General features: G+C 39.8%; 1 protein-coding gene across 3 annotated transcripts in view; it reads left to right on the top strand.

Annotated features, from left to right (window-relative positions):
* nbeaa (neurobeachin a) overlaps positions 1-22,962 on the top strand; it is a 534,111-nt gene that overhangs the window by 214,017 nt on the left and 297,132 nt on the right. For all 3 annotated transcript variants that reach the window (XM_055636835.1, XM_055636837.1, XM_055636834.1), the window contains 3 exons: positions 6,468-6,529; positions 19,074-19,138; positions 22,272-22,380. In XM_055636835.1, the coding sequence (XP_055492810.1) occupies positions 6,468-6,529; positions 19,074-19,138; positions 22,272-22,380 (236 nt within the window). The remainder of the gene's footprint in view (positions 1-6,467; positions 6,530-19,073; positions 19,139-22,271; positions 22,381-22,962) is intronic.

The following is a 22,962-nucleotide window of genomic DNA, read 5'->3' as shown; positions in this document are numbered from 1 at the left end:
GCTGTACTGTTCATTGTTCTGGATATATAATAATTGAATTTGTTAAAGCGATGACAGAGAATAATGCGTGTAACGCTGTCAGATGAAGTGTCAGTGTCAACAAGCGAAGAATGCAGCACGAGTGCACCCGTGAAGATGCCATTTTTGAGTTGAAATTAATATAGAATAGGTACCGTTGAAATACATAAAACTAAGTTGACTGCAGATAATGTCACCAAATGATGAGGCAGAGAAGGACTCGCTGTTTCAAAAACAATTTGAAACCAGGAACCAGAGCTAAGGTGATTACTGAATTTAATGAGAAGTATGTTACCAGAACTTTATTGTGCAAGTCGCCCCTAAGATAGTATGTTGTGTCTTTTATGTGAATGGTTACTGTCGCATTTCATTCATGGAATAATACATTCAACAGTTTGTGTCTTTTGTTGAAACAAGGAACTGCAGATGCTGGTTAATACACTAAAGGACATAAAGTGCTGGTGTAACTCAGCAGGTCAGGCAGCGTCTCTGGAAAACATGGATAGGGGACGTTTCAGGTTGAGTCCCTTCGTCAGACTAAAGAAAGGTCTCATAAAAACATAGAAAATAGGTGTAGGAGGAGGCTATTCGACCCTTGAAACCAGCACCACCATTCATTGTGATCGTGGCTGATCAGTAACTTGTCCTGTCTTCTCCCCATACCCCTTGATTCCGCTAGCCCCAAGAGCTCTATCTAACTCTGTTTTTAATTCATCCAGTGAATTGGCCTCCACAGCCTTCTGTGGCAGAAAATTCCACAAATTCACAACTCTCTGAGTGAACAAGTTTTGTCTCATCTCAGTTATATATGGCCTCCCTTTTATTCTTAGACTGTGGTCCCTGCTTCTGGACTCCCCCAACATTGGGACCATTTTTCCTGCAACTAGCTTGTCCAGTCCTTTTATAATTTTATATGTTTCCATAAGATGCCCTCTCATCCTTCTAAATCCCAGTGAATACAAGCCCAGTCTTTCCAATCTTTCTTCATATGACAGTCCCGCCATCCCGGGGATTAACCTCGTGAACCTACACTACACTCCCTCAATAGCAAGGATGTCCTTCCTCAAATTAGCAGACCAAAACTGCACACAATACTCCTGATGTGGTTATGAAGGCCAACATGCCATTTCGACACGAAACATTGCCTATTCATGTTTTCCAGCTATGCTGACTGACCTGCTGAGTTACTCCAGCATTTTGTGTCCTTTTAAGTTTTTGTCCTTTTGCTTATGAGTAACATTTATAAAAATGACTGGAAATGTGCATGGTTTTTATTTTATTTTATTTTATTTACGGTTGTACTTATTCTAAATGGACACCTACAATTGGAGTACTTAATTTTGATTAACCATATGTCCACATTAAAAAAAAAATTCCATTATATTATATTAATTCTCAAAGCCTGATACATCTCAATAAAATGAAAATAGAGGATTTATATGTCAAAGAATAGCTAGTTTATTAAGGATGGATTGGTGAGGTATCGGGAGAAATGCCATATCTTTCCTGATTTGAGATTTTTTGGATAAACCCAAATCAATCAGGATTATGTTTTAAAATATGAACATAAGATAACCATTACATGTCAGCTTAGATGCATTCCTGTTTCTTAAAAAACAATTACATAATCAATATACTAAAATACAAATTTTGGATTTTGCAATGTAGAAATTGGCGAAACTTTACTAATTGGAGAATTTTCTAATTGATTTTCTTGTGATATTATTAAAGGCATTGGTTTATTGTATCAAGTAGATGCAACAGTTAATTAATGCATCCTACAGCACAAAGAAAAACGAAGGACATTGAGCACCAGCTGCAAAAAAGTCTTGTGCCAACATGGGTCATTCTCAAGTAATTACTATCCATCTATTATACCACTGATTAGAAAGGTCACGCACTCACTCTCCCACTTTCTCCAGCCACCTACCCCTCAAGCTTTCCCCACCCCCTCTCTGGATTATGCCCTTTAGAAATGTGGTCAATTGCTATAATTATAATTATGAACAATTTTAGAGAGGCTGCACAATGTGCTCTGTCAATTAAGGCATTTATCTTTGGAGTTCTGTGCACCAAATTACTTAGAAGCACACTTGTATCATTCAATGACAGCAGTGTAAAGTATTTTCCTACTGTCTGGATGGAAGTATTTAGTTATAGTTTTGAAGTTAGAGAGACGGCATGGAAACATGCCCTTCGGCCACTGAGTCCACTCCGACCATTGACTACCCACTTACACTCGTTCTTTTATAAACTATTATATTATATATATCTATTATAAACCCAATGACTCCCACAGCTATCTAGACTACACTTCTTTCCACATTTTTCCTGGAAAGACTCTATCGCCTACTCCAAATTCTTCCGTCTACGCCGCATCTGCGCCCAAGATGTGGTGTTCCATACCAGGTCAGATGCCCTTATTATTTAGGGAATGGGGGTTCCCCTCTTCCATCATAGACGAGGCCCTCACTAGGCCTCGATATCCCGCAGCTCAGCTCTTGCTCCCCCTCCCCCAGTCGTAACAGGAAAAGAGTCCCCCTAGTCTTCACCTTCCACCCTATAGCTGTCACGTTTCCTCCGACATTTTCGCCACCTCCATTGGGACCCACCACTAGCTACATCTTCCTATCTCCACCCCTTTCCGCTTCCCGCAAAGACTGTTCCCTTCGCAATTCCCTGGTCAACTCGTCCTCACCCAAACCAGCCCCTCCCAAGGTACTTTCCCCTGCAACCACAGGATACGCAATACCTATCCCTAAAGCTCCCCGCTTGACTGCGTCCAAGGACCCTGACAGTTTTTTCAGTTGATGCAGAGGTTCACTTGCACCTCATCTACTGTATCCGTTGTTCCAGGTGTGGACTCCTATATATCGGCAAGACCAAGCACGGCTCGGCAATCGTTTAGCTGAACACCTCTGCTCAGTTCACCTAAACACAGGATCAGTTCCTGTGGATTGGAGGGTAGCTAATGTTACTTTTTAAGAAAGGCGGGAGAGAGAAAACGGGGAATTATAGACCAGTTAGCCTGACATCGGTAGTGGAGAAGATGCTGGAGTCAATTATAAAAGATGAGATAGCCGCGCATTTGGATAGCAATAACAGGATCGGTCCGAGTCAGCATGGATTTACGAAGGGGAAATCCTGCTTGACTAATCTTCTGGAATTTTTTGAAGATGTAACTAAGAAAATGGACAAGGGAGAGCCAGTGGATGTTGTGTACCTGGATTTTCAGAAAGCATTTGATAAGGTCCCAAATAGGAGATTAGTGAGCAAAATTAGGGCACATGGTATTGGGGGTAGAGTGCAACATGGATAGAGAAGTGGTTGGCAGACAGGAAACAAAGAGTAGGGATTAAAGGGTCCCTTTCAGAATGGCAGGCAGTGACTGATGGGGTACCGCAAGGCTCTGTGCTGGGAACGCAGCTATTTACAATATACATCAATGATTTGGATGAAGGGATTCAAAGCAACATTAGCAAATTTTCAGATGACACAAAGCTGGGTGGCAGTGTGAACTGTGAGGAGGATGCTATGAGAATGCAGGGTAACTTGGACAGGTTGGGGGAATGGACAGATGCATGGCAGATGAAGTTTAATGCAGATGAATGTGAGGTTATCTACTTTGGTAGCAAAAACAGGAAGGCAGATTACTATCTAAATGGCGTCAAGTTGGGAAAAGGGGAAGTACAACGGGATCTGGGGGTCCTTGTACATCAGTCTATGAAAGCAAACATGCAGGTACAGCAGGCAGTGAAGAAAGCGAATGGCATGTTGGTCTTTATAACAAAAGGAATCGAATACAGGAGCATAGAGGTCCTTTTGCAGTTGTACAGAGCCCTAGGGAGACCACACCTGGAGTATTGTGTGCAGTTTTGGTCCCCTAATTTGAGGAAGGACATTCTTGCTATTGAGGGAGTGCAGAGCAGGTTTACAATGTTAATTCCCGGGATGGCGGGACTGTCATATGCTGAGAGAATGGAGCAGCTGGGCTTGTACACTCTGGAGTTTAGAAGGATGGGAGGGAATCTCATTGAAACATATAAGATTGTTAAGGGCTTGGATACACTAGAGGCAGGAAACATGTTACCGATGTTGGGGGAGTCCAGAACCAGGGGCCACAGTTTAAGAATAAGGAGTAAGCCATTTAGAACGGAGACGAGGAAACACTTTTTCTCACAGAGTGTGGTGAATCTGTGGAATTCTCTGCCTCAGAGGGCGTTGGAGGCAGGTTTTCTGGATGCTTTCAAGAGAGAGCTAAATAGGGTTCTTAAAAATAGCGGATTCAGGGGACATGGGGAGAAGGCAGGAACGGGGTACTGATTGGGGATGATCTGCCATGATCACATTAAATGGCGATGCTGGTTCGAAGGGCCGAATGGCCTACTCCTGCTCCTATTGTCTATTGTCCATAAACCTACCTAATCTCCCGGTTGCTGGACACTTTAACTACCTCTCCCATTCTCACACCGACCTTTCTGTCCTGGGCCTCCTTATATTTCGCTTGGGCAGCTTACACCCCAGCGGTATGAACATTGACTTCCCAAACTTCAAGTAACCCTTGCTTTCCCGCTCTCTCCATCCCTCCCCCTTCCCAGTTTTACTGTCTCCAACTACATTTTATCTCTGTTTGCTTTGTTGTTAACTTTTCCCAGCTAATAATTATCTATTCTACATTTTCCTTGACCTCCATTCCCTTTGCCCTGTTTTCACACCTTCACACTTTCTTATCACTGGTATCTCCCTCCCCCCTGACGTCAGTCTGAAGAAGGGACTCGACCTGAAATGTCACCCATTCCTTCTCTCCAGAGTTGCTGCCTGTCCAGCTGAGTTACTCCAGCATGTTTTGTCTATCTACACTAGTTCTATGTTATCCCGAATTTGCATACACTCCCTACATACTGGGGACAATTTACAGAGGGCATTTAATCTACAAACCTGCACGTCTTTGGGGTGTTATCGCTCCTCACAACCAGCATTCTGGTAAACTTCTTCTGCACCCTACCTAAAGCTTCCACATGCTTCTTATAATGGGGTGACCAGAACTGCATTCAATGCTCCAAATGTGACCTAACCAAAATCCTATAGAGCTGCAACATGGCTTGCTGACTCTTATGATCAATGGCCCATCTCCATCTATACTGCTCCATCTACTTGTGTTGCCACTTTCAGGGAGCCAAAGGGAGATAAACATTTTTTTTTTCACTGATGTGAGGCTAACTGGCCACAATTTTACACTTTTCTGTCTTGTTTTGAATAGGGATATATATTAGCAAATTTTCATCCTCTGTCATTCTCTAGAATGCAGGGAATTTGGTAGATCACAAGCAATGCATCCTCTATCTCTCCATGTTGCAGGCCATTAGGTACAAAGGATCTCAGCTTTTAGTCCTAATAATTGTCCACGTACTTTTTTTAGCGATGGAGATTGTTTAAATTTATCCTAAAATGGTGCAATGTATTTCTTTATCTGTTGTTGAGAATTCGTTAATGTGATAGGTTGCTAAGCTTTTGATAAGAGCCAGCACTTTCACTGGCTGATGAAGATCCATTGACCCGATGCCTGGTTGCAGTTAGAGATTGCTGAATCATTGTGGGCAGTACCCATCAAAGTAAGCAACGTATGATGGTGTTCACACATGATTCCAATATCCAAGCAATGCTTTGGTATATTGCATCATATGTGTGTTATTACCGACGTAAGATTTCAGAGCTAAGTTAGTCACATTTACCTTCATTGGGTCCACATCCCACTAAACCGTTCCTAATCATGTACCTGTTCAAGTTCACCTCTTAAACAAATGCAGGAAGATTTGTTTAAGGGATAAATAATAGTGATGAGATGACTCACAATTTTGGAGATCTAGTGTAGGTATTTAAGGTTGATTAATCTTTTCTGTAATCTTCTAGGATTCTAAAGTATCAGATAGCCTGATAAATTATGTTTCTACGATAATGCACCCTCTGTGAAAGCTGATATTTTTTCAAAGATTGATAATCACTATGGCTATAGTAGGTTGCGGAAAATACCCTAGAAACAAAACAACCCTGGTCAGTAGAAGTTTTTGTTTCTTTGGTTCAAGATCTCTGCGAATATACTCTCTTGTTAAATATGGACTTGCAGTCATTTTAGACACAGGAATAAAATATCAAAGGCAAGTTATCTGAAAAGAGAGTTAGCACCATAACACGCAACGTATATCCAATTTCTTAATTTTATGCTGCATTAATAAAACAGATCAGGCTATGGCCTATAAGCTTTTTACTTTCCAAAAAAGAGCAAGATTATCGTGTATATGTTAACTACTGACCCTATTTAGCAGTTAAATAATAGACCAAGGTTTGATTTTTAGCTGCTGTTTTAAATCTCCACAATATTTTGTGCTACAGCATTAGTGTTTGAAATTGTTTTATTTTCTCAAACCAAATGTTTTTGCAAACTTTTGCAGGCCTGGTGTGTATGAAGTCTAGTACCTCTGTTGTGGAACTGGTTATGCTACTGTGTTCACAGGTAAGATATTTTGAAGCAATGCCTCCAAAGTTCTGTAATTTAACGTATTCTGATATGGAAAATGTCTATAGAGATGATAATTGGATCAGGTAATTAACAATTGATGGGTGGCACAGTGGTATAGTTGCTGCTTTACAGTGAAGAGACCCAGGTTTGATCCTGACTACGGGTACTGTTTGTACGCAGTTTGTACATTTTCTCTGTGACTGTGGGTTTTCTCTGGGTTCCCCAGTTTCCTCCCACATTCCAAAGACGCGCAGAGTTGTAGGCTAAATAGCTTTTGTAAATTGTCCTCAGTGTGTAGGATGCGAACTAGAATAACAGTATTAGTGTATGGGTGATCGATGGTCCGCATGGACTCCGTTGCCGAAGGGTCTGTTTGCAAACTGTATCACTAAACTAAACTGAACTAAAACTAAACTAATATTAGACTGATGGACAATAATTGGAAAACAGAAGCGGAATTGAATTTTGAGATTTCCCATTTTTTTTGTATCCTTTCTCTTTTAAATGCAGTAGATTTTTCGGAGATTATTCTTGGACCTGCCATTCTTTGAAATTTTCCTTTGCTGATTGAGTTGACAAATAGACATCTATGCTTTACTCTTGCATGTTGGATCACGATGATTAATGAAGTCTTTTAGAATTCCTTTATAACCGATTGAGATTTGGAGTACGAGAAATTTCCTTTGCTTGGGAAATCAAGGTCTATCACTCACCTGTCTGTTCACCAGGCAACAGTTACAATCTGCAGACATCATTACCTCATTATTCGGTCTTACCCAGAACATACCCCAAAGTCAAATACTGATTTTGCCTGGAGTGCTGTAGTGATGATTACAGTAATTTTCCTATAATTAGGTTATTATTCTTTACACATTTTTGATTGTACAATTTATCAAATGCAATGTAAGGAGGCATTATTCATAAAAAATTACATGTCATCTACTTATCTAAAACAATAGTGACAATTAAAACCCTTTAATATATTGTTAATATTTTTATGGTGAAAGGTTGACACATACATTTCGGGATGTTGAATGTTATGAGCTTTTAATACAATCAAGTGTACTTCTTGGATTAGATCCAAATAAATATAGCTCTTGCATAAATAAATGTCACTGCTCTCTTCCGTAAAGCTTTGTAAAATGTATGCGGCAATGATTCCTTTTAGTATCAGTAACACATATTATTTTATACACATTTTGAAACATTGCAAAAATAAATTGGACTTGCAGGTCATTAAAAAATTGTAATGTTTGAGCACAGAATAACCACAAAACAAATGGCATTCCAAATCTCAAAGGTAAAACAATTAGCATTTCTAAGAACCTTTGAAATTGATTTTCTTCCAATAATAAAAATAATTTCTATCCATAAATAACAATGTTACAGAATGCAATCATCATTGTTGTAATATATGCAATGTATATTATTTCCTTAATAATTTTATTTATGCTTTGCAAATTTAATTTAAAAAATAAGTTGTGATATCTATTTTAATGCACCAAATAGCCAACCAGTTGAAGTTTTTCTGCAGTATACAATACCAACACAAATATTAATCAAGTTTGAATGAATCAATCCTTAATAAATGAACAGAAAAGGAAAGATTACAGCATAACTTCATATTTCACACTTCTCACATCTTTTTGCTTAATCTTAAAAGTGGATGCCATCTTCCTACAAATTACCAAAGTCATCCCTAAACAAATGGTTCAGAAATCAGTTCCTTACTTCACAAGACGGATGTTAAAAGATCAAAGCTGTTCTGCAAAATTGAATAATGTACCAGACACTTTCACATACCTTTTTGTTAAAGTCTTGAATATACATTTCAGTATTCATCAGCTTAAATCACGCAAGGAAGCCATCAGATGCAAGTCAACTTTTTTATCTTTTCCCATGGTATGAGTGATGGCCGAGCAGAGAAAGGAACAGTGTTGGCATGAATCTCTGTGGAATTAAGGCGTCAAAAATTTCCTGCAGGACACTCGGACCTTGAGGTCCCAAGCTTTAGTCCAGATTTCATGAAAAACTCTTTGTGGTTCAGTCTGGTAACAAAACATGGCAGAAATTCAGAGCTTTGTAGCCTTTAAAGTGAGATTTTAAGAACATGTTGCTGGTGGATTTCATTCATTTGCAGCCGTTGCCTTTTACTGCATTGTTCCGGAAAGCAACACAACATCTGGATAGTGTCTCCTAATGATTCCATCATCTAATCATGAGACTAGCTTTATTCATTTCTTGGCTCCAGGAATTCCTACCATTAAGGACCCAAGAGATGAAACTTTGCCTCATATATTGATTAGGACTAATAGTTTGAAATTTGAGCTCTCTTCCTGTGTCCTTCACAAGGCCTTTGCAACAAATCTGCTGATGAGTGCGCAGTCTAAAATTACAAATGCATTTGTGCATGTTCAATAAATATTACAACTATGTGGCATAAGATGTATTTATTCTGCACATTTGTTTAGAACTGTGTTCGGTTTGTGGTCTTCAGTTGAAATCGAAAAGTTGTTTATAGATCCAGAAAGTCTACTTGTCTAACTGAAAGATCTGTTGATCAAACATGTTACATTCTGCTAAGGAAACTGAACATCCTCTTAAGTTTCCTTTTTTTAAACATCAGAAATCTCATGTTAATAGCTTTAGATTGTTAGTTTTATTATAATTTGTGCTGCTGTATAAAACATTAATTGCCAGAGGCTTAAATCTAAGGTAAGTTCTAAATTTACATGAGGTTTCAGATTGCAAATTTACATGAGGTTTCGGCTTGGCCATCTGAATTGAATTAGGCTTGTTGCCTAATTCAATTCAGATGGCCAAGCTTTCAGACTCTGAAGAATTGCAATCAGGTTTCCAGAACAAGAGTATTTTGATTCTTTACTACAAAGTATATATTTTTTTTACAATCCGTTTGATGCAATTGTCAGAATGCTGAAAACTGGAATATTCTTTTCCTATTAATCTATTTGTGTGCAGATTCAGTTTATCTCAAACGTGTTTAGCTACTAGCAAAAGCATAACTAAAATACGTTGTTTCAAAATATCATGCATAATATTTTTGGCATTGAAAATGTTCAATCATTCAACGTTGTTTATGTTAATTACAGGTTTCAATGCAAAGCAAAATGTACCTGATTTACATGAAACATTTTGTTTAATTTTGGGGTGCAGGAGGAAATTTGGACTGTCTAATAGCTTGTCAGTTGTTAAAAAGGAAACAAGCAAAAACAAATAGATTGCATTTTTAGAATATCTTTTACATTGCTCAGGATATTATGAAACACTATACAGAAATATAATACTATAATCTGCACACAGCAAGCTTTTAAAATGAGCAACGTGATGTGGATAATGTGTCATGGTAATGTTAAGAGAGGGATAAATATTGGTCAATGCAGTAGAAATAATCCCATGCTGTTTTTTTGTAATGGTATCATGGGATCCTCTATAACCATCTCAGAGAGCATCCATGGCCCTTTCTTAACATCACATCTGAAAGGCTGCACCACCTAGATTGCTGTACTTAGTTCCTTGACTTGACCCTTGAATCTGCAATCACAGAAGTGTAATCGGTTCAGCCACAGCCTTCATGGAAGTGAGATTTATTGAAACATTGGAGTTTGATCCTGATATCATTTGCTGCTTGTGTGGAGTTTGCACTGCGTGTGTTTGCTCCGGGTGTTCCAGTTTCCAAATATGTGGAGTGTTTGCCAATTAATTGGCCTCTGTAAAATTGCCTCTAATCGATATGGACTGAATGGGAAAGTGGGATAACATAGAACTAGTAGTAGGTAATATTGGCCAATGGGTGGTATGTACTCGGTGGACCAAAAGGTTTGTATTCATGCTCGAATATCAATCAATTCAATCAACCTCGATTTTTGTTTAGGCGTATTATTGTCATTTGTCCTGGGGTACAGTGAAAAGCTTTGTTTAGCATGCTATCCAGATTAGATATACCGTACATAAATACAATCGTCAAACTCAAGTACAATAGATGGAATAAAAGGGAAGATACAGTGCAGATCTCAGCATTGTAGCACATCAGTATCAAAGTCCAATGTCCACAATGGGGTAGAGATGAATCGGACAGTACCCTAGCTTATGGAGGACCGTTCAGAAGCCTGATAATGGAGGGGATGAAGCTGTTTCTGAGTTGTGCGCGCTTTCATGCACCTTCTGCTGGACGGGGACAGCGGGAAATAGGAATGACCCGGGTGGGGTTATAATGGCTGCTTTTCCAAGGCAGCATGAAATGTAGATGGTGTCAATGGTGGGAAGTCTGGTCTTTGAGGGACTGGGCTATATCTGCAGCTTTCTGTAATTTATTTTGATCTTAGGCAGAGCCAAAATTTTATATTAAATTTATAAAGAAATTTATCATGACCAAAAGGCATAGGAGCAGAATTAGGCCAATCAGCCCATCGAGTCTGCTCTGCCATTCGATCATGACTGATCAATTTTACCCTCCCAACCCCATTCTCCTGCCTTCTCCCCGTAACCTTTGACATTCTTACTAATCAAGAACCAATCATTCTCTGGTTTGAAAATACCCATTTATAGCTTCCACTGCCATCTATGGCATTGAATTCCACAGATTCACCACCCTCAGGCTAAAGAAATTCCTCCTCATTTCCATTCTAAAGGTACATCATTGTATTCTGAGGTTGTGTCCTCTGATCCTAGACTCCCCCTCTACTGGAAATATCCTCACCATATCCACTCTACCTAGGCCTTTCTTTATTAAATAGATTTCAATGACAAGCTTTTGTTGCATGCTAACCAGTCAGCAGAAAGACAATACATGATTACAATCGAGCCGTTTACAGTGTTATATGTTGTGAAAGAGAACTATGCGTGGTGAAAGAGTGTGGTGGAGTCGGAGTTTATTGTCATATGTACAAGTATGGAGAGGTTCAATGGAAACCTTACGTGCAGCAGCATCGCAGACACATAGACTCAGACTAATACGAACAAGCAGTTTCCAAATGTTTCTAAAAAAAGGCAAAATAACAAGACATTACTACTGCTGACAACCCAATGTACTGCTGCTGATAACCCAAATTTCCACCGACCCTGGTTGTGTGGCAATAAATTATATCTATCTATCTATCTATTAGTGAAAACACAATTGTGAAGAAAAAGGCATTGGTTGTACAAGAGGTAATCCGTATACTCTGTTGTCGAGGTAGGGTTAGAGTTGTGTAGATTAGGTCAAGCACCTGCTAGTTGTGACTGTTCCTGAAGTGGAGGTGTGTGACTTCAGGCATTTGTACCTCTTGCCTGATGGTAGCAGTGAGAAGAGAGCATGGAGGGGATACTTGATGCCAAATTCTACCTTCTTGAAACATTGCCTCATGTACAATGCCCTCCATAATGTTTTGGACAAAGACCCATCATTTATTTATTTGCCTCTGTACTTGAGATATATAATAGAAAAAAATCACATGTGGTTAAAGTGCACATTGTCAGATTTTATTAAAGGCCATTTTTATACAATTTGGTTTCACCATGTAGAAATTACAGCTGTGTTTATACATAGTCCCCCCCATTTCAGGGCACCATAATGTTTGGGCCAAATGGCTTCACAGGCATTTGTAATTTCTCAGGTTGTTAATTGCCCCCTTAATGCAGGTGTAAGAGAGCTCTCAGCACCTAGTCTTTCCTCCAGTCTTTCCATTACCTTTGGAAACTTTTATTGCTTTTATCACCATGAGGACCAAAGTTGTGCCAATGAAAGTCAAAGAAGCCATTATGAGACTGAGAAACAAGAATAAAACTGTTGGAGACACCAGCCAAAACTTAGGCTTACCAAAATCCATTGTTTGGAAGAGAGTACTGGTGGCTTACTAATCGCAAAGGGACTAGCAGGCCAAGGAAGACCTTGGCAGCTGATGATGGAAGGATTCTCTCTATAATAATCCCCAAACACCTGACCGACAGATCAGAAACACTCTTCAGGAGTCGGGTGTGGATTTGTCAATGACCACTGTCAGCTGAAGACTTCATGAACAGAAATACAGATACTGCACTGCAAGATGCAAACCACTGGTTTGCTGCAAAAATAGGATGGACAGGTTACAGTTTGCCAAGAAGTACTTAAAAGAGCAAACACAATCCTGGAAAAAGGTCTTGTGGACAGATGAGACGAAGATTAACATATCAGAGTGATGGCAAGAGCAAAGTATGGAGGAGGGAAGGGACTGCCCAAGATCCAAAGCATACCGCCTCATCTGTGAAACACGGTGGTGGGGGTGTTATGGCCTGGGCATGTATGGCTGCTGAAGGTACTGGCTCACTTATCGTCATTGATGATACAATTGTTGATGGTAGTAGCATAATTAATTCCAAAGTGTATAGACACATCCTATCTGCTCAAGTTCAAACAAATGCCTCAGAATTCATTGGCTGGCAGTTCATTCTACAGCAAGATAATGATCCCAAACATACTGCTAAAGTAACAAAAGAGTTTTTCAAAGCTTAAAAAATGGTCAATTCTTGAGTGGCCAAGTCAATCACCCGATTTGAATCCAATTGAGCATGCCTTTTATGTGCTGAAGAAAAAACTGAAGGGGACAAGCCCCCAAAACAAGCATGCTAAAGATGACTGCAATACAGGCCTGGCAGAGCATCACCAGAGAAGACACCCAGCAACTGGTGATGTCCATAAATCGCAGACTTCAAGCAGTCATTGCATGCAAAAGACATGCAACAAAATACTAAACATGACTACTTTCGTTTACATGACATTGCTGTGTCCCAAACATTATGGTGCCCTGAAATGGTGGGACTATGTAGAAACACTGTTGTAATTTCTACATGGTGAAACCAAAATGTATATAAATACCCTTTAATAAAATATGACAATGTCCAAATCTCAAATTGTGGAGTATAGAGGCAAATAAATAAATGATGGGTCTTTGTCCCAAACACTATGAAGGGCACTGTGAAGGTCATTTTTTTGATTGTGGGAGGGTAGTGCCTAGGATGGATTGAGTCCACCACTCTCTACGGCCTTTTGCTTTCTTGTGACTCAAGAAGAGTCAAGAGTGTTTTATTGTCATATGGCCCGGACGGGACAATGAAATTCTTACTTCCTGCAGCACAACAGAATATGTGAATATGTAAAACATTGTACATAACGGGGAAAAAAAAGAAATACGTTCAATAAATATTAAAAATAGTGCAAATAACAAATAATAATATAGTATTTTGCCGTTCAGAGCTCACAGCTTATTTGTTGTGTTTAATAGCCTGATGGCTGTGGGAAAGAAGTTGTTCCTGAACCTGGACGTTACAGTTTTCAGGCTCTTGTACCTTCTTCCTGATGGCAGTGGTGAGATGAGTGTGTGGCCAGGATGGTGTGGGTCCTTGATGATTTAGGCAGCCTTTTTGAGGCAGCGACTACGATAGATCCCTTCGATGGTGGGGAAGTCAAAGCCGGTGATGGACTGGGCTGTGGTCACAACTTTTTGTAGTCTTTTTCGCTCCTGGATGTTCAAGTTGCCGAACAAGGCCACGATGCAACCAGTCAGAATGCTTGCTACTGTGCGCCTGTAGAAGTTTAGGAGAATCCTCTTCGATATGCCAAATCTCTGTAATCTTCTCATGAAGTAGAGTCGCTGATGTGCCTTCTTTACAATTGCATCGGTGTGCTGTGTCCAGGAAAGATCTTCTGATATATGCACGCCCAGGAATTTAAAGTTAATGACCCTGTCCACCATCATCCCGTTGATATAAACAGGATTGTAGGTCCTCATCCTTCCCCTACCAAAGTCCACAATCAGTTCTTTGGTCTTACTGATGTTGAGAGCCAGGTTGTTGTGCTGGCACCATTTGGTCAGTCGGTCGATCTCACTTCTATACTCTGACTCGTCCCCATCTGCAATTCGTCCAACCCACAATGGTGTCATCGGCGAACTTGATGATGGAGTTTGCACTATGACATGCTACGCAGACATGGGTATAGAGTGAGTAAAGCAGGGGGCTGAGCTCGCAGCCTTAAGGTGGTCCCGCGCTAATTGTTACTGAGGATGAAGTGATTCCTCCAATTCGAACAGACTGGTCTGTGGATGAGGAAGTGAGAGGTTGAAAATGTCTGCAAAAACTCCCGCCAGTTGGTCTGCACAGGTCTTGAGAACTCGTCCGGGTATACCATCAGGTCCAGGCGCTTTCCGAGGGTTCACCCCCCTTAACAAAATTCCTCAGAAACACTATAAAAAACATACTGTTGGGTTTCATCACAGCTTGTTTGGGAACAGTTCTGTTCAAGACCACAGGAAATTGCCGAGAGTTATAGATGTATTCCACTCTATCACACAGGCTAGACTTACTACACTTCATCTACACTTCATACTTTTTCATAAAAGTAGCCAACAGAATCAAAGAATTGTCCTATCCTAGTTATTCCTTCTTCCCTTGCTTCTGACCAGTGCTTTGTTTCATTGTGAAACTATCTTTACCTGCTCTTTTTAATTTAGCTTGTATCAATGTGCATTTTGTGGGTAATATTTATTAGCTCTAATTTACACGAGGGTCAAATATATGAAGCAATGTAAGTTTGTCTGCTTGGGGTCTTTCAGTTTCATTGCAAGAAGCCTTGTCAGTTGTCACTTAGTATTGCATGGCCAATATCTGAATGAAGATTGTCAGATTTAATTCTGAGTAACTCAATCATATTTTGCTGTTCTTGCACTGACATACTGTATGTTAACTATACAATATACCATTCAAAGTAAGCATGTTCATGTCAAACACATTTTGTAGGTTGGAAAAGAACACTACTGTCTGTCCTAGCTGCGATATGTGTGCCAATGCTGTATAACAAGTTTCCTTAAATCTGTTACACTGATGTGAAGGGACTTGGTCTATATATTAAGATAACTTGGTCGTTACAGGTTTATGATTAATAAAGTAATCACAGCCACTGGCACGATAAACACTGAAGATTAAACACTATAGATTGGATACTGTCGGTAAAGACACTCAAACATCATATCTATATACTTTTAAAACTGTGTGTGTTCCACTATGTCATTTTGAACTTGCCTTTGATTTTTACACTTGGTTTTTCTCCGCGGAAAACAGATCAAAAAAGCGCCTATCTTAGTTATTCCTTCTTCCCTTGCTTCTGACCAGTGCTTTGTTTCATTGTGAAACTATCTTTACCTGCTCTTTTTAATTTAGCTTGTATCAATGTGCATTTTGTGGGTAATATTTATTAGCTCTAATTTACACGAGGGTCAAATATATGAAGCAATGTAAGTTTGTCTGCTTGGGGTCTTTCAGTTTCATTGCAAGAAGCCTTGTCAGTTGTCACTTAGTATTGCATGGCCAATATCTGAATGAAGATTGTCAGATTTAATTCTGAGTAACTCAATCATATTTTGCTGTTCTTGCACTGACATACTGTATGTTAACTATACAATATACCATTCAAAGTAAGCATGTTCATGTCAAACACATTTTGTAGGTTGGAAAGAACACTACTGTCTGTCCTAGCTGCGATATGTGTGCCAATGCTGTATAACAAGTTTTATTAAATCTGTTACACTGATGTGAAGGGACTTGGTCTATATATTAAGATAACTTGGTCGTTATGTTTATGATTAATAAAGTAATCACAGCCACTGGCACTATAAACACTGAAGATTAATGCAGATTGGAACTGTGTAAAGACACTCAAACATCATATCTATATACTTTTAAAACTGTGTGTGTGGGTGTATGTCATTTTGATTTTGCCTTTGATTTTTGCCTTGGTTTCTCCGCGGAAACCAGATGCAAAAGCGCCGAGATTTTTACCATTTTGCTAGCGAATTTACTTTTACATTCGCAAATCCACTCCTCATAAAATTTAGTCATTGTTCTGTACACATTTTTTTAATAAAATCCTTCACCCCCCACTCAGTCATTTTTTCGCCTCCCGATGGCCACCTTCTCATTGCGTGCCCCGCGCGACCATAACGGCTGCTGACGCCCGGCTCTCCTCTACTTCCCCCCCCCGGCCCAGCTCCGTCATGCTGGCTGAAGCCACAGATCAGCTGGTCCAAATCGCAAACGCGCGTTGCAGCAACAGACCCAACGGATCTGCACTTGGTCTAGTATCTATTAAAAGTGTGTGTGTGTGTGTGTGTGTGTGTGTGTGTGTGTGTTTTTCATGTGAAACGTATCTCCTCGAAATCCAGCTGCAAACACACAGAGAATGTTACCATTTCGGTAGGCATTTAACATGTTCAAAAATCCACTCCTCTCTAGATTTTGTTCCTTATTTCCCCAGATTCCGAATAAAATTGTTCACAAAACATCAAAAGATTTTTAAAATCAAGCTGCTGCATTAGCCAAAGTGCCACCTCACAGATGTCCAATCACAATGGATCTCATTTACATATATGACATCACAATGGGACAGGTGAGGGAGATTGGAACCTTCACTTGGTCCCACTAAAATCAAGCATCTGCATGAGTCACAGCGCCATCTCACAGATGTCTAATCACAATGGGACATGGGTGGGAGATCTCTCCCCCTCCCTCCCTTTCACAATGCCTTTGCACCTGGCCCAACTGGCCCCGCCCAGCCCTGCCCCCCCCCAGCATGCCTGGTGGCCCCGCCCGGCCCCACCTGCTGACCTCACAATGCCTTTGCAACTGGCCCCGCCTAGCCCTGCCCCACCAGCCTGTCAGGTGGCCCTGCCCGCTGACCTCACAATGCCTATGCACCTGGCCCAACAGGCCCCGCCCGGCCCGGCCCCCCCCAGCCTGCCTGGTGGCCCCGCCCCCCAACCTGTCTGCTGGTCCCGCCTCTCAGCTGCCAGGTTGCAGATTCCATTGGTTTTTATTGAATTTTATTTAATTATTTGTCACTTAAAACACTAATTCTTAACATTAACTTTTAATTTCAAATACAGTTTTTTAAAATAAATTTGCTGTATTCATTGACAGCTTAGATTGGACCTGCTGTGTGTGTGGAGAGGGAGAGGGGAGGGGAGGAGGGGAAGAGAGGGAGAGGGAGAGGGAGAGGGGGGAGGGGGGGGAGAGGAATGGGAGGGGGGGGTGGTTAGTGTGTGTGACGTGGCAGGCTGCTCCCCTGAATTCCATACTGCCGACAGCTTTCGTGCATGAGACGCGCACTCTTCATTTCCAGAACATTCTGAACGCGTGACGCACGGTTTCGCTCTCTCTCTCTCCTCTCTCTCTCTCTCTCTCTCCCCCCTTTCCTCTCCCCCCACCCCCCTGCCCTCCCCCCCCCCCCTCTCTCCCTTCCCCTCTCTCTGTCCTCCCATCTCTCTCACCCCTCCTCCCCTCCACCCCCCTCTCACAAACCTTTGACCATCTTTTCAAGAATTCCCAAGTTGTAATCTCTGCAAAGGATTCCTACTCACCATCCAAAATGTATCTCCTTTGAATGTAACTGAGGTCCATTATCACAACTTTTCTCCATGTTTTGAAAGGTCAAGCTCGATACTAGTTCCACCTTGTCTTGTAGAGTGGTTTATCATTTTATCTCTCTATTTCTCTGGTATTGTCAGATTGCCTATATAAATCTTGACATATTTACAATTTTTTGTTGAGAGGAGCACGTCATTGTTATGGGTCCCATCACTATTCTCTATTCTTCCTACACATTCTGCCTTCCTCTATGATCAAAATTCTGATACCCATTTTCTTTTCTGTACTCTCCAACTCTATTATTATGTATAAAATTGGAACTGCAGATGCGGGTTTACCAAGAAAAGACAAACTGTTAGAGTGACTCACTGGACAGGCAGCATCCCTGGAGAACATGGATAGATGATATGTTCATTCAAAGGGGATGAATTTTGGTTTTGGATGATTAGTGATGGATCTTTTGCAGATAAGATTATAACTTGGAAATTCTTGGAAAGATGGTCACAGGCTTGAGAGACAATTTCAAATTTTCTTCAGACAGGTCCCGACCTGAAACTTCACCTATCCATGTTCCCCAGGGGTGCTGCCTGACCAGCTGAGTTACTTCAGCATTTTGTTTCTTTCAATAATTATTACTATTGCGTTTGCTGAGCTTTCACCATGCAAGGTTGGCGTATACTGTAGGTTGAAATTTTGGAGGATAAGACAGTTAAGAGAACAAACAAATACCCACCGTTAGTAGAAACGAGGAACTGCAGATGCTGCTTTATACCAAAGATAGAGGACAAAGCGCTGGAATAATTCAGCAGGTCAGGCAGCATCTCTGTCAAAAAAGAATGGGTGGCGATTCAGACTGAAAGTAGGGAATGGGGGTAGGGGGTGGCTAAATACCTGCCTAAGTTTAATTAATTGATGGAGGAGTTATAAGGTAATTGATCAACAATATTTAGACTCAACACCCAGTGGAAATTGCTGCCTGAAAGGGTAATTAAGGAACAATGACCTGCAAGCCTTTGAACAAAGAACTGGGAAATGTGGGGTTAACCTAAAGTTCATTATTGGCCACGATGTGCACCTTCTGTAATATAATTACTACGATTCTAGTCGGCATTATCCAGTAATGTTATATTATGGTCTATTTTTCCAGGAATGGCAGAATTCTATTCAGAAGAATGCAGGACTGGCATTTATTGAGCTCATTAATGAAGGAAGGTAACAACATTTTTACGCTATTGTTTAGCTAAACACGGAGCCTTAAAGGCATGCACTGTTCTAAAGGGAAATAGTCTTTATTTTCAGCCATCTGCCAATGATTAATTCCATTTTTATTGTGGTAGAATTATACATACTTCAATTATTGAGTTTAAAATAACTGCAACTTTATTAGCAGCATCCAAGCATATACATCAACTTAAGACTTAACACTTAATTTTTAACAAAACACTGAAATAAGCAATCAATATTGATATATGTTTGTTTGTGGGCAACTAATGAAACAGCAGGGAAGTTTCATTGAAGGATAACGGACATTTAACATGTAAACCCATCTGCTGCTCCATCTGTTAAAGGAATATGTATTGTGTATTTTATAGTCGAGAGTTCTCAGTACATTAAAGCAACATCAGATTGGTACAAGAGCTGTCCGGCATGCTGCAGTCATAACTAATGTTCTTAAGCCATGTTTGCATTAGCTGTGATTTTATGAACTATTATTGTGGTGTAGATCTGATATGACATGTACTTTGTTTTTGATTGGAATATATTCTGAAATTATGTTCTGCATAAATACCATGGGAAATAGTGGGACAAAAGTGTAAACAAATTATATGGAAAATGATTATTGCTAAAATATTCATTTGTTTAATTTTTAAATGCTGTTTTCCTGGACCAGTAGGAAAAATTATAAACTTTAAAATTTGTGAAGACACATTTCATGGATTTATAACAACCTGGTCTTATCGATACTGCAGAATACGGAGGCAAAGAGCACAACTGTTTATATCTTCAGTTTTATCATGTTTGGGATGATTCATTCATATAATCAGTGGTATATTTTTATAGTTACTATCTTATAGATTGGTGTTTTAAAATAAGTTCTCGAATAATATTTTGCTGCATTCATATTTTAAGATTGATTGGAAACAAAGTAAACTAACAATTCTAACTGCAGAGAAAGCATCTAAACGCTGGAAATACATCATGGGTTAAGAATTTAATTGTGCAGTTGTCTACAATTAACAGGGCATAAACTACTGATGAATGTGCTGAGGTTTAAGTGCACTGTGGGATGGCTAGAAATTATGAACAGGATCATTACAGGAATAAAAATGCACCTTCATAATTAGAACAAAGCGCATTTAATGGTGTGTAAAATTACACATAATCTTCACATAGGAATAAAGTCAGAATGAGATTATTGAAAGATTGTTGGAATGAAAATAGATTTAGCAAATGATGCATAGCATACTATCTAATGGGATTGTTTTTAAGTAACAGTTAAGGTTTGTGTGGGGCAGAGACCACCAACAAGTCCATTGTGTTCATGCAATCAAACGTTTATTTGAGCACACATGCAAAGGAGCACTTTCGGCTTACTGAAGTCTGTTAAGTTAATAAATGGTAAAGGCAGTTTTGGTATAGATCAGAGAGGGGGAAACTCAACAATTGGTACAGACACATTCCATGTATGGTTGTTAATCTCTTCCCATTGGCTTTAGAGAATCCCTCCCTCTCAGAGAGTCCCTCCCTCTATTCCATTATCAACCATTGTCCCTGGTCTTCATTATTCCCTGCTCTTCCTCAGGTTCCAGAGCTCAACCTGTGTACATCTAACGCTGCTAAGGCCCATGTTATTCACTCAATGCTATAATTCCTGCTGGTCCTGTGTGTCAGCAACCTGCAGATTATGCTGTTTCCCTCACAGGTTATTGAAATTCAGTTTTCTAGCGTGCATTTACGCATTTAGCTGGTGGTCAGCTTTTCTTTGCTGTTCATTATTGAATTACACCAGAGCACAGCATAACTCAATTGTTCTAATGTGCTTCGAAAATAACACTTTTATCTTCTGCTATCTATGTCAGTGGGTGTTACATCAATGGAATGCTGATTTTGAACAATGTACAGTGTTAATAATGAAACAAACAATTTTTTAGTTTTTGATCGATGATTAAGTTGTGATTCAGTGATCTTTATGTCAAAATTATATGTTAATAGAACATAGAAAAGTACAGCACCGCAATAGGCCCTTCAGTCCACAATGTCTGCGCCCAACATGACGCCAAGATAAAACACACCTCATCTATCTGCACATCATGCCCCTCCATTCCCTGCATATCCATGTGCCTATCTAAAATCCTCTTAAACACCATTATTGTATCTTTCTCCACCATATTTTGCGCCAAAAAAAGTACTGGAGGAACTTAGCATGTCAGGCAGCATCTGTAAAGTGAATGGACAGGTGATGTTTCAGGTCAGCACCCTTTACTGTTGTTGCTTTAGCTCCTTTCCAAGATTTCTGCAAATGGTTATGGGGTGATCTGTTAGAGGTGTATAAAATCATGAGAGGAATAGATCTGGCAGACACAGAGTCTTGCCCAGAGTAAGGGAATCAAAAACCAGAGGACATAGATTTGAGGTGAAGAGGGAAAAGATTTAATAGGAATCTGAACGGTAACTTTTTCACACAAAGGGTGGTGGGTGAATGAAACATGCTTCCAAAGGCAGGGACCATCCCAATGTTTAAGAAACAATTATAGACAGGTACATGGATAGGACAGGTTTAGAGGGATATGGGCTAAACACAGGCAGATGGGACTAGTGTAGATGGGATATGTTTGTTGATGTGAGCAAGTTAGGCCGAAGGGCCTGTTTCCCTCATAACATATTCCAGACACCCACCACTCTGTAAAAAAAAAAACTTGTCCTGCATAACTCCTTTAAACTTTGCCCCTCTCACCTTAAAGCTATGCCCTTTAGCCTTTGAAATTTCCGATCTGGGGAAAAAGGTTCTGGCTGTCGTCCCTATCTGTGCCTTCTACACCGACCAACATGTCCCATCTACATTAATCCCACGCCTGCATTTGGCCCATATCCCTCTAAACCTATCCTATTTTAAGAATATCATATTTTAAGTGTTATTTTAAGAACACATAACTGCTGTTTTACAGCAAAGGTAATCCTCATTGACACTGCACCAAACTATATCGGGGGTTTTATGAATTTTTGTGTAGAGGCAATTTGGTTTTAAGCAGGTGTGCGCCGAATGTCTTTCCAATCATCAAACACAGTAGCATTTGTGAAGCATATTGGACAAAAGGAAGATTTATGATGCTCTTTTGTTTTTAAGGTTACTGTGTCATGCAATGAAGGACCACATAGTGAGAGTGGCAAACGAGGCAGAGTTCATTTTGAACAGACAGCGAGCAGAAGATGTACATAAGCATGCAGAATTTGAGGTAGGTTTTCTGCTTCAGCTCAATCGTCACAGAAATGACAAAGAAAAGGCATAACAATTAATTTAGCATGAGTAGCATATTTGTATTAATAATTGAAATCTAATCCAAAAATATTGGTCACAAAATTAGTGAGTTTTATATTATTATCTTACCCAAAAATCTATACAACATTTGGTATTCAATTATTGTCCGATAATGTGATGCAAATAAAATAAAATATTTCTTTATTCTGTAAAATTAAAATCTGATAAAATTCTTAAATCAATAGTTGTAAGAAATCATAATATTTCAAATGTATGGTAGCTTAAATTTTGCAACAATTCACATACAATTGTCTTTGAGTAGTTCAGAGTGCTGTATATGGAGTGATTGCCAATAGCAGTCAAAATGGCAATCTCATTGGTACTTAATCTGTTTGTCAGTGGGTGAAAACTTGCAAGCAATATTTGAAAGCAAATATTTTGCGCCAAAAAAGCGTGCTGGAGGAACTTAGCGTGTCAGGCAGCATCTGTAAAGTGAATGGACAGGTGATGTTTCAGGTCAGCACCCTTTACTGTTGTTGCTTTAGCTCCTTTCCAAGAT

Source organism: Leucoraja erinacea, chromosome 6 (genome assembly GCF_028641065.1).
Source record: "Leucoraja erinacea ecotype New England chromosome 6, Leri_hhj_1, whole genome shotgun sequence".
Classification (NCBI taxonomy): Eukaryota; Metazoa; Chordata; class Chondrichthyes; order Rajiformes; family Rajidae; genus Leucoraja; species Leucoraja erinaceus.
This window is presented reverse-complemented; position numbering and strand designations above follow the sequence as displayed.